General features: G+C 37.5%; 1 protein-coding gene and 1 long non-coding RNA gene across 2 annotated transcripts; one reads left to right on the top strand and one right to left on the bottom strand.

The window, feature by feature from the left end:
- Positions 1–3,842: 3,842 nt before the first annotated feature.
- On the bottom strand, positions 3,843–5,266 carry LOC113669280 (uncharacterized). The gene is made up of 2 exons (XM_027185282.2): positions 5,028–5,266; positions 3,843–4,949 (listed from the first exon to the last, which is right to left on the bottom strand). The coding sequence occupies exons 1-2, from the start codon at positions 5,122–5,124 to the stop codon at positions 4,483–4,485; spliced, it is 564 nt and encodes a 187-aa protein (XP_027041083.2). The 5' UTR covers positions 5,125–5,266; the 3' UTR covers positions 3,843–4,482.
- Positions 5,267–5,380: 114 nt separating this feature from the next.
- On the top strand, positions 5,381–7,380 carry LOC149038539 (uncharacterized). The gene is made up of 2 exons (XR_016180699.1): positions 5,381–6,238; positions 6,810–7,380. It is a non-coding gene; the product is annotated as an uncharacterized LOC149038539 (long non-coding RNA).
- The last annotated feature ends 4,958 nt before the right edge of the window (positions 7,381–12,338 follow it).

The raw sequence follows: 12,338 nt of genomic DNA, 5'->3' as shown, positions 1-12,338 counted from the left end.
TGCAATTAGATCACAAGTATTTTAAGTCCAGACCCCTCTTTTAGCACCTTTGTGATCCCTATAATTACCATTAAATTTAAAGACCGTTTTATTTTCAAAGGAGATAAAATGTTAAACTTTGTTTTTTTTTTGTTTTCATCGCTTCTTTTGATCGCTTAGATTTACCTCCAGAGTTTGCACTTTGGACAACCAACACCCAATTTTGGCATTGAGAGCAGTGTACAGGTCAGAGAAAGTTCTGCGAGTTAGCACATATTTTGAGTCATTTTGTTGCGACTCACAATGTTTCCAGAATTGACAGACACTAACGAGGAGGGGATAAACCAAAAATTGATTCTCTTTGTTAGAAAAATGGAGAAGATGATCACAAATCACAGATGACCCCGCCGCATCGTAATGGCTTGCCCACTGTTGTTTTAAACAACAAAAACGCCGGCTAATAATATCGAGACAGCTAGGAGTAATTGTACATGTTATCCAACTGCACTCAGTAGAGTATAAATAACGCGCGAATCGAACACAAATATCACACGTCATTGTACGGTTGTTTATTTTGTAGTGTAAAAAAATCCCTTTAAACCGTTCGGCTGCGCTTGCTACGCTTCTCAATCTGCTTTAATTTTTCTCGCCTGATAAGAAATGCTTATAACTTTAGGGAGTTGGACAATAAATAAATTATTAAAATTATTAAACGTTTTGATGTACGGTATTGCCGAGTATTTTTGCACTGTGTTTTGACTCGCCCTCCGGGCTCGTCAAATTACGGTACAACTCTTAGAAGTACTCAGCGATGCTAGACACCAAAACGTCTAATAAGATATATATATATATATATATATATATATATATATATATATATATATATATATACATATTTTCAAGAGGCGTCTCTAGTAAGTTAAAATGTTTTTTTAATTCAATGTTTCAGAGATGTTTGTTGAAATTGGTGGGACAGGATTTTATTTTTGTCGCCGGCCTTTGTTAGGATATGTCAGTCTTAGGTTATCTTCCATAATCATATTGTCAATTTCTTTCGAGGACGGTTAATTGTTGTAGAGGTTTATGGCAAAGTTCTCACTGAATAGCGTGTATCAATCGAGTTCTCAGCAATTATTCGGAAATGCTACACTAATGGTGTTGTAAAGCGGAAATTCGTTACGGAAGTTTTTTTTCATTTTTAGCCCCCAAGCTTCGGGAAATCTTGTTTATTGTTTTAATTATAGATACTAATCTGTCTGTTTATCCTGTATTTGGTGAAAGCCTTTGACCTTGAATCAACTGGAAACTGCTTCCACTCGTCTGTGGAATGCATCCTGTTTGTACAGCATTTAATTTGTGATCCTTCATGTTTTGAAACGTCCGTGTCTGGCAGCAAAGATTACTGTATTAGGAAAGTACATTATGTTTTTTTCTTTGGGGAAACTGATTCGTACATCCCTTAAAACTTCAAAGGTTCGATGTTCAAAATAACGAAACGACATAAATAAAGTCCGCCACTATGACTTCGAGTTTAAGTTTCTGCGTCAAAATCCTCGTTGTGACTATAATCCATCTTTGCGAGAAATCCATCCGAGATTTAATTAATACAGAGGAAGTAGAAAAAATATCCCAAGGTCTTCGCTACACTCATAAAGCAGAAAGGGAGAGATGAGTGCAGCCCTTCATGATCTACTATCTTGACTGAGTTGAAGAGGGCCTTCATGATCTGCTGGCTTTACCGAGTTGAAGCCGCCATTTAAGGCCAAAGTCATGTTTGTTCAGCACTGTAGCACTCTAAACCATCGACTTGTTGAGGAAAATGTTTTGATAACATAAAAACAAATTTATGCAGTAAGAAATGCTCTGGGCGGCACGTGAAAGAAAAGCAATAATGCATCAAATGCATGCAAAAAGCATTCACTGCAGCTGAAGCAGTTAGCAATGACAAAAACATCTGCTCGTCTTAGGTGCGTACACTTGGGATCACTGCGAGTTTGTGGCTTGGCCTTCCTTTTCTTTACTCCCGAGCTGTTCAAGCTGTTCTCAATGCAGCAAACTGCTTTCTCCTAATTTTTTTATCATGTAATTCGCTCCTCTACAATTCACATTTCCGTTTACTTCTAAAAAAATAGCTACATCACGGAACCAACCACAGGGAGTCGCTGTAATTCGCATGTTATTTTTGGAAAGCCTTTTAACACATGATCCTTTCAGGGTAAAGGTGGAAGGTGTAGTTTATTTTTCTTTAGCGAGGAAAAAATCAATAAAGTGGTTTAAAACGTTGCACAGGGCTCAGAAACTGTAATGATTCCGCGCTTTTCTATTTTGAGGAAGGGGTATCGTTGCTAGTACTTTTGAAGGTAAAGGGACTGCATGAAGGTCGCGGGATTTAGGCCAGACGACGAGAATACAGTGATAGCTTCCTTGTCAGGTTATTTCTGACAAGACTGATATTTCTAAAGAAAAACCAGACTTGTACTGAACAAAAATAGTACTCCTTTCGTGTGAAAGAAGATTATGTCATTCCATTAGACAAGTTATCTTAAGTACAAAGAACTTTCGAAAGCCCTACGGGCGATTGCGTGTAATCAATGGAATGAGACGATTGATAACTAACGAAGATCACCTGCTGAAAGTCCGGCTGTGTCGAGTCCAAATACAAGTTTCAACTCTTAGTAATGAAACACTGTTCTGGTTCTTCTTCCATTTATTCGACCTGTTTTCTATTTAGGGTATTATAGGTGAGAAATTACCACCCATTGCGGTCGAGACCAGTGTAGACTTATTGGATTAATTGGCGCCAAATATTTGTGTGAGACCAAAAAAAATTTGCCGGTAAAAAAAAGAAAAAAAACCGAGGTCGATGTCGGAAAAAGAACCATGTAATGACTTGAAATCTTAGGCACTTAATCCGAGTTTCTTACCCTATAATGTTTGTGTTGTGATTAAAACAGTTTTGTTTTCAGATTATTCAGTAAGAAACCATTGTAGTTGGTCAATCGCTAATCTAGGTAATGTGCAATTTACGTCAGATATACAGATGTGGCGGAGGAATTTTCCGTTTTTGACCTTATACGGCGTCGCACATCAGCTTTCTTTCCGTTTCCTGAGTCTTGAAGCTTAAATTTCTTATGCTTGCTCTTATAAAAACAAATCAAGTTAGTGTGTGGGCGGTGAGAGGGTGGACAGGTACTAGAAACTCGTGATCTCCACGCCTTGGGTTTCGTTTCCTCTGCAAAAGTCAGATTTTTATCATTTTCCTGTCGTTATTCCACACGTATGAATATTACATCAAATCTGAAAGACCTTAATATTTCCTAGTATCTTTAGTTCATCTTGCAAGCTGTGTAATAGAATTTTGGATTTTGACTAAAAATGGTTTACAAGGCTACATGCCTTGTATTTGTAGCAGACAAAGATTGTCACTAAGCTTTTCAAGAGAGTTCCGTGCCTCTTAAGTCGATTTATGCTTCGCAAAGTTGATGGAACAATCTTGAATCAATGCCCCTTTCAGAACTTTGAAGCCCTCAAGGCACATCAATCTTAATCTACGTTATCGAACGTTTCTATGTAATCTGTAAAGCTCTGCTCACTTCTACAAGTGTAGAACATGCAAACAGAATAAGAAAGTTTTCAGATGCTTAGATTCTGCGTAAAAACCATCCCACTCACGTTTGTAAATGCATTGTGCGCAAAGTTGAGAACAATAGGACTCCGTCTGTTTAATCTGTTCTTTTTATGTCCTATTTCACAGTGCTGATTGTTGACCTTTGAAAAGGGGTAAATTAATAAGTTATTTGTGTGCCAAACACAATACTTGCGAGAGCGTGGGAAAACTGCAAAAGCGAAGACCATGACGACGATTTATAATCTGTCTCTTTATTTACAAGTTCCGTTAATAAAAATCATGAATACAATAAATTTTGTACCAAGTTTTAAAATATGTAATAGGAAAGGGAAAACTATCATTAACGCAACAACTATATCCACACATTAATCTTCAAATTCTCTCCGGTTGCTTGAAATACATTCAAAGGTGGGAACCAAGGAGAAAGGAAGATTGGGTCAGAAAACTGATGTTAAAAAGCTCACTAATTAAATGTAGATTTTGGACAAAATCCCATGTTGGAAGCTTGACATAAAGTACATCAACTCCTCGTAATAACATTCAAGTTATTTACATGTAAACAGTTCGATAATAATTCTCGATATTTCAATTTTCTATTACTGTCAATTATACTTGATGTAGGCCCTTCTCTATTGAGTCCGTGATCAAAAGACCTCCACGTCAATTCACATCTAGTTATTGAAACTTGAAATACGTCATCGTCAAGAAATAAAGAAAAACTTTTTTCCCCTTTAGAGTATGACGTTTGCAAATGATTATATAAGTACATGAAAGTGATTACAACGCAAAATTAAAAATAAGCTCTCTCATTTTTTTGTTAAATGATGTTTCTAATCTAGTTCAATGTAGAGTTCTTCAGTTCATCATACTATTTACTAGATTCTATAGCGGTGTCTGTTTTGAGACACTTCGACGGGGTGGCTTCCCCCATCGCTTGAAACTCCTTCATCTTCCTCGACTGTGTTCTTCCGTAATTGACGCAAGTAGCTGTGGATCATTTTCCTTTCCTTGATGAGATCTTGTTCGATTTGAGAATACTCGTAGTTACAGCATTTCTCGTAGAAAACTTTATGAAGTTTGCATTTTGCCAGCAATCGGCGGTTGATAGGATGGCTGGTACGCTTCCAAACAGCTGTTTTCATTTGGTGAAAATGTCTATTGGGAGAGATTTCGTCTGGGTTACTCGTGTACCTGCATGTCTCTCCTATTTTGGCCACATCTCGGCCGAGATTGCAGCACTTTTCCCTCCGAGTAAGCTTCTTTAGTTTTTCAGCCTCTTCGGTTCGAGGTTTTGCTGTCGATCCGTCCGTAGCCTGTGTTTTTGCGGGCCTGACATCGAAATCTGAAAACGGAAGAAGACGAAAAATTTAGCTGAAATGAATCAAAACAAAAAAACACTTTAATGAGTATTTACACCAACCTTTCAAATTTTCACTGTTTTGAACGATGACTGCTCCTTTGGTCAAAAAACTGAATAAGACCACTAAGGTAATGCAATAAATTGAAATTGGCTTCATTTTCCCGAGCACCGGTCCTCGTTGAGTATGCTTGCGTAGTAACTGCGTGAGTGTCTCGTGTTTGAAGTTTTGTTTTGAAACTTAACCCAGTAAAACCAGTCCGATACGATTGACGTTATTGTTATAGTGTTAGTCACTACGCAAAGTAAACAAAGTTAAATACCATTAGCTGTCATTCACCATCGAGGGTTTACATGATTGACAGCTGAGAGAACAATAGGATAGCAGAATAATTGATAGCACAATGGATCGAATAAGGTTTCTTCGCTCCGGGGCAACAAAAATCTTTTTGTCCCAACTTTTACATATAAATAAATAACATCTTTGTGGAGACCGAAAGCATTTCACACCCCGTTTTCTGTATTGTTCTCGAGATCTATGAGAACAGCTAATTTGATCTGCCTTAAGGTCAGTCATTTTGTTTGTTAGTTTTACGTTCTGGTGTATTCTTTTTCCAGAAATCCGTGGGAATGTTTACCCAAAGTGTAACATGTAGACACTAATTACCGATAGCCCTCACATAAAGGGTGACGTTCTACTGCTTTGTTTTAGCTTAGGAATGATCAGAATTAATACCCCCAAAAAAGTCTGAACAATTTGTGTTTTTGTAATTTTGTTCTTCTTTAAGCTTGTTGGACAAAGCTAGACATATCACTGATAGGAGGTCGGAATCCTTGGGCTGAGTGACTGCTGTGATTGTAAGTGAGCGGGAAAACTTCCAGGCGCCGAAATGTCTACGCACACTGAATAGTCTTACTCTAAAGTTACCCCTTAAAAACGACAGACTATTTCATCTCCTTGTTTTACCTTGTAGGATAACAGATCTAGTGTACTTTCTACCTAATCACTATTGTTCGTTTTAACACAAGTCAAGCACTTAAAGGGTTTAGAGCTTCCGGAATACAAGTACGTATAAAGTGAACGCCTCAACACTCTTGAAGATATTTTTTTTTCCAGATTCTATCATACACCTGCAATGAAAATTGACAAAAGGATGAAGCAAAAGGCCTGAGAGTATTACAGTCAACACCCCCTGAGGTTTGGAGCGAAGCCACAAGTGTACAGAGGAATGTATTGAAAATCAACATCTTCAGAATTACATGGCATGTCGCCGGTATTGTTCTGTTAATTAAGTAACATTGTTCTTTTGTATTCACCTCACGTTTAACGGGTAGTAAGACAGAAAGGCTTATTCAACGCACTTAGAGCGCTTCTTTCTCAAGAACTGGCTTATTTGAGAGTTCTTTGTGCAAGAAGTCATTTTCACTGAACAGAAGCTTTAGTCGATGTACTTCAGAAGACCAAACATATTAGTTACCCTTTTTCCCTCGAGGTCAAAAATACAATTCTTATAACTGCAATTTTGTTATGAAAGTATTTTTGAACATTCACACTGCTAGCGAGTCTACAGCACCTGCCTGTCTCGTCAGGGATAACTTCACATGATTCCAATGTGCAACCTCAAGGTGTTCCCATCTCCACGAAGTGCGCTGTGCGGTATGAAATTTTAACAAAATAGAAATGTATTCATTGTTTACAAATTGCCCGTGATTGTTTACTCTATACGTATTTGCAAATAACTGCTTGAATGGTCGTTTTCGGAAGCAGTTATAATAGCAATAAGGGGTTGATATTTCACGTGCTGTGATGATGGAACAGATCGTTCTTTTTTCGTTGCTTTTCAGCTGTAAGGATCGGGAGGTAACTGTCTTTGATGCCTCAGGTGTTCTAGTCACTTGCTAGCAAGAGGGTAAAACAAACAGTTCTTTCATTGTCAGTGTACAAAGAATCTTTTTGACAGAAAATACCATTGACTTGTATTCACGTGAGCTGCACGTGTTGTTTCTTTAAAACCATTGCTTGAAGTTTAGTGAATATCACTTGATTAATTAGGAGATGTGAGAAGACAGAGCTTTCAGTTTTGATTATCTGCAGACTAGTTTGAAACGCTCCAGCACATAGAGCGTTGAAACGATCCATCACATAGGACGACTGTGTCGGTCAGTGTAAATCAATTCACATTAATTATTGGTTAACTCCCAAAAACTTAAAAAGAAACTGAGATACATCGCAAGGATCACCCTGGTACTCTCCACGAAGCCGCAGTTGCTGAGAGATTTCTTTCATACTTCAACCACTCTATTCTATTCTATTCACATGAATGTGTCACCTCATTAATATCCTGGCTTCCTAAGCTCAGTGGAGCATTGCATTTTAAGATCATGGTGTCAAATAAATTTATGTCTTTGCTGTGTTAATTAGTTTCGGTGATGAACAAGGGGGTCCATACGTGACATTTTTGGTTTTTAATGGTTGTAATTACTGCCGGTTTAAAAGCCACCACTATTGTGTTTCCGCTGGGAAAGTGAGCATCTCTCTAAATTTGAAGGATCATTAATAAGGTGTTCGGCTTTTATGGATCGACTGGAATCCGCTTACTGCCTTTTTAACTTGCATATTCTATATATAGAAAAGGTTTCATTTCAAACATCTACGGGCGAGGCCTGGTCGATAAACCAGGGCTAGTGTGAAATTTGATTTCATATCTAAAATCTCCAAAGAAAATTCTCAGAATTATTATTTTTGTCTTCAATTTGATGATTGGAAAATCTTAAAAGGAGAGCAAATTTTATTCGGAAAAAGGCTTTTGAAGAAAGAAATAATGAAATCTGGATTAAAATTTAATTTTTGGGTCAGCGCGAATCGGACTTCGAACAACTGGGACTTAGTGGGGGTGTGCGCCTGTGGGATTTTGGATGGATCAAATGGTTTTCAGTGAGAAAGGAAAGAGATCAATCGTCGCCAAATTAGTATAAAGGGGGAATATAAGGGGGGACTGCCAATGAGCGGTGGGGGAGGAAGGGGAATCATGAGAATATTACAGAGCCTTATGGGGGGATCAGGTGAATTCTACAGTGATACAACCAAAATCCTCCCTTCCCCCTCCCCCCTCCCGCAGGCGATAAAAAAAAATGACCAGTCCTTCACCCTTTACCTCCCATGAGTGACCAAGAGATAATTTCTTCTTACAAATTCAATACAATATCAAGCATAGAAGTGATGAGAATAAATAATGGTAATTGAACTGAGTGGAGTGCAATTTGGGCTGAATCAAACGCGTGATTCCAAAATTGAACGAGCGCGCAGCGCGAGTTCGATTTGAAATCACAAGTATGATTTCAGACCAAAATTGCACAACACGAGGTTCAATTACCACTTTATTACATCCCTTTTGAAATTGCCCAAATACAGGACTTGGTCAATTCAAATATTTTATTAATACAATACTGAGCTGGTTTAAAATTAAATTCATCCATTTTTTGGGAGGAAAAAATAAGAGTTTTGGAAACAAAAGTTTCAAAATTTGCAATATGATACTCCATGTCTTTCATCTTCCTGCAATACGATCGGTTACTTTAAACAAGCCTTGAAGTCTAATTGGTTGTTTTGTTTTTAGTGTAGCCTCCTCACTGGCTGAGGAAAAGATGCGATTTAAAGCAAAAAATGGTGCAATTTGTGAATAAATCGCACCAATTAGAGCCAATCAGATTACAGGGACCATCAGTGATTTCAAAATGGGTGTAATAAAGTAAAATATCAATTAGGGGATTATTAATTGATCCTTAACCAAATTCTCCAAATTGACATCATAACAATTATAGATCTTGGGAGTTTAAGGGTTTTAACTTGATTTCTCTCCCACATGGCGACTCCTACTTTTTCTAAGACTGCTTTCATTTCATTGCTCACTTTGAAAACAGTACAGTCTGTAATACGTATTGTTTTTAGATCAATTTTGTCAGAATTTTAGACAGCTCAATATAATTCTTCAATTTTTATCTTTTTCGTATCAATCTACGTTTCATGACTTAATTATTTACCATATATATCCGCTAAAAAATTTTTTTCACCTTGCACGTGGGATTATTAAGAGATCATAGAAGTGCAATGTGAAAAAATTATTTGATAAAAACGATCGCAGAAAAAAAAAATATGCTTTTTTCGTCTTTTCACGAGCATGGGACAAAGAAAAAAAATTCTGACTTCCGATCGACGAGAAAACGTTCCTCAAATTTAATCAGAGTTTGAACAGCTTTTAGAGGGCTTTTCAAATGCCTAAGGGAGTTCAAAATTAATAAATGTACGTAGGCTAAAGTCCGAAAAACATACGTGTCTTAGTACGTTATTTTAATTTTGACTGATTTTCTTAATTGACGAGAGAACATAGTAAAGCAAAACCTGTGCATTGCTATCATGCATTAGATTTGCAATGAAAAATCTGATTGGTCGAGAGCATTCAATTAATATACAATCGCGTTTGAAGTCGACATGATAACTGCCATATCTATGAGGGATATCGTATTTATGATATCGAGTTTAAGGTCTGCCTGGTTTCTAAGCGCCTCGTAGTGTTCTTAAACTTTGCAAACTCCGAGAGATTGCAGATTGCCTAGGAAATGTATGATAAAAAAATCATTGAGTTCGGTTTTAGTATATCATGCTCGACTTCATCCAATAAATCCTTGTTCTCAATTCATGCGACCATGGCAAAATGGCGGAACACAGAACCCATTGAAGTTATTTTGACAGTTCAAGGCTGTTGATTGGCTCGTTCCTTATCACGTGTGCGACGCGGAAAACACATACCTCAATTCCCGCCTTTTTTCGAAGTCTTCTCTGCGACTTCAAGACAAATTGTTCACACTTGTTTAAAGTAGCTATTATCTTTTCTGAATGCGGTGGGCCCTATCAAAATCAGGAATATTTTGTTCAGCCCCAAAATAGATGAGTTCAAAGCTGGAGAAGTGAAGTCAACTAAACTGTGAAGGTGAGAGGGTTTAAAATATGTACTAAATTTACCAACTCGTTGATTCTTCCCAACTTATTCAATTTCGTTGTCAACATTTTAATATCAGGGCTTGGTTTGTTGATTGTTGAAATACCTAAAATTTCCCAAACATTTTTTTTATGCTTTTGAGTGTTTTTTCTTCTAGAGCTACTCAGTTGAATCACTCTTTTGGTATCAATACAACCCAGTTATCCTTACAAAGAACTAAAATCAGAATGATGTAAATCTTCTGTTGACCTGCCAATGAAATGCAAGTAAAGGAATGATTCTCGCCGTGGAGCTGCAACCAAAGAAATTGAAGGAAAGAAACCTCAAACAATTCAGGCTTTGAAGGGATTCAAATCTTTGCGTACCAGATATTAGTTGCTACTACGAAGTGAGCTACGAAGCCACGTGTTGGTGGTGAGGAAAGTCTGCCAGACGAGCGAGGCAAATTTTTTTAATTGCAGCTCCGCTTGCGAGAATAATTCCTGTATTTGAAAGAATTGAAAACAATGCAAAACGGTGACCGTTTTACTTCGTAAATTAAATATTGTGACCATCATGTGCACCATTTACTGACCAAGTTTGTTAGGTCAAGATGCCCTAATATTGACGCCGTGTTGTTTTTGCACACGAAAACACTAAAATAGAAATTAGCCAATATCTTGCAATCAGTAACATCACGCTTGTTCAATAACGTTCATAAAGTAACAAGATGTTACTTTTTAAAGTTCGTTTAATAAAAATGTACCCGGGTAAAAACGGTGAATTCGACCGAAGTGTAGGTGAAGGATATCACACATCTTGTTTGACACTTCATCGTGTGTTGTAGTTATATTTACAAGTGGCATAGTATATAAACTGCTACTACATCCTCAGAAAAAGATAAGCTGATCATAATCTATAATATCCTTTATGGAATACAAACATCATTGTTAAGATATTTATAGCCCCTTTTAAAGAAAAAATTAGCCGGGGTGGGTGATGCATACAAACGTTTCCATAGTCTAAGTCTAAGTCTAAGTCTTTATCTGTCTTTAGTTCTAGAATTACAATGCGATCATAAAAATATAACCCCGAATAGCTAAAAGACGAGCCAAAAGTTTGCTCGTTCATCGCCTATACTAAATCATTCAAATATTAGCCTATTTAAAAAAGAAGACATCATGTTAAACGCTTGGTATTTGGTTTTGGGGCGCGCACACTCCTATACAGAGGTTGTAAGAGCAGTTATTTTTTCAGTAGGGATGTATACGTATACATTGAGTGGATGGTGCTCTTGCTTACTTAAGGGGTCCGTAATAGAAATAGGGTAAGAAGTGTAACAGTGTTTATAACGAAGAAGTTCAGTATACTACTTAACTCAGACTCAAACACCCCTATAGTTGCCTGTTAGTTCGATTATAATATCTCATCAGAGAACGTGTGCTTGCAATCCTTTTATGAGAGCCACCTTAGAGATCCTTTGGTACTTTCCTTAATCCTCTCTCGCCTTGGCAGCTGACTATATTTCGCACTCGACTGTTAATTCGAAATTCCGTTTTATAATATTCCATGACTCAAGATTTTGCAGAGGGTCTCTTCCAAAGTAGTCGAACTGGACGATAGTTGTGACGAAAAGGACTGGGGCAAGCAATGAACGTGAGAAGACAAAGAGGAAAAAATTTCGAAACCCTCCAATTTCATGTTTTTGTATATGTACTAACGTGATGAACTTAATTGACTTAGGCCGACTGTATTCGAAGTAGATATGTGCCAATAATGTGGCTCAGCCACTTGGCCCAGACCTCTCTCGCCACAGAAATATCTAAAATGGCGGCCTGCCATCATGGTAAGTCAATTAATGTCTGCTCGTTCGCAGAATGTTGACTGATGGTTTAGAATGTACACAATACTGGTACCCTGTTACTTCTCCTCAGGTAGCTATGGAAGTATTACACATCTGCCTAATGAAAACTTGAGCAGCGAAGGAGTGCCGCACCAGTTGGATTTGAATACGCACTAAACCAGGGGCCCATTACTAAACTAATGAAACTTGGACTGGTATTGATTAGAAGATTTGTTTTCTATAACTGATACTCAGTCACGTTTTCTCTCATTTTTCTGTTTACAGCTTCGTATTCGATAGTTCACTGTGAATCATCTCAAAGTGCTCAGCCGAATTCAAAGTAAGTGTTAAGTGGCGATGTGAAATCAAGATCATTGTTAGATTTACGATGGAATCTTTCAAAACGCATTTTGAACGAGAAAGCAGGATGACAGCAATGACTCTGGCAATCACTATCGCAACAACAACGACGTCAAGAAGTACAGCAGCAACAATAACAATAATGACAATGTTCATGTCAGCAAAAATTAGCAAAGACGTCAAAAGCAAAGCGGC

The sequence above is a fragment of the Pocillopora damicornis genome, chromosome 10 (genome assembly GCF_964200805.1).
Source record: "Pocillopora damicornis chromosome 10, jaPocDami1.2, whole genome shotgun sequence".
Lineage (NCBI taxonomy): Eukaryota > Metazoa > Cnidaria > Anthozoa > Scleractinia > Pocilloporidae > Pocillopora > Pocillopora damicornis.
This window is presented reverse-complemented; position numbering and strand designations above follow the sequence as displayed.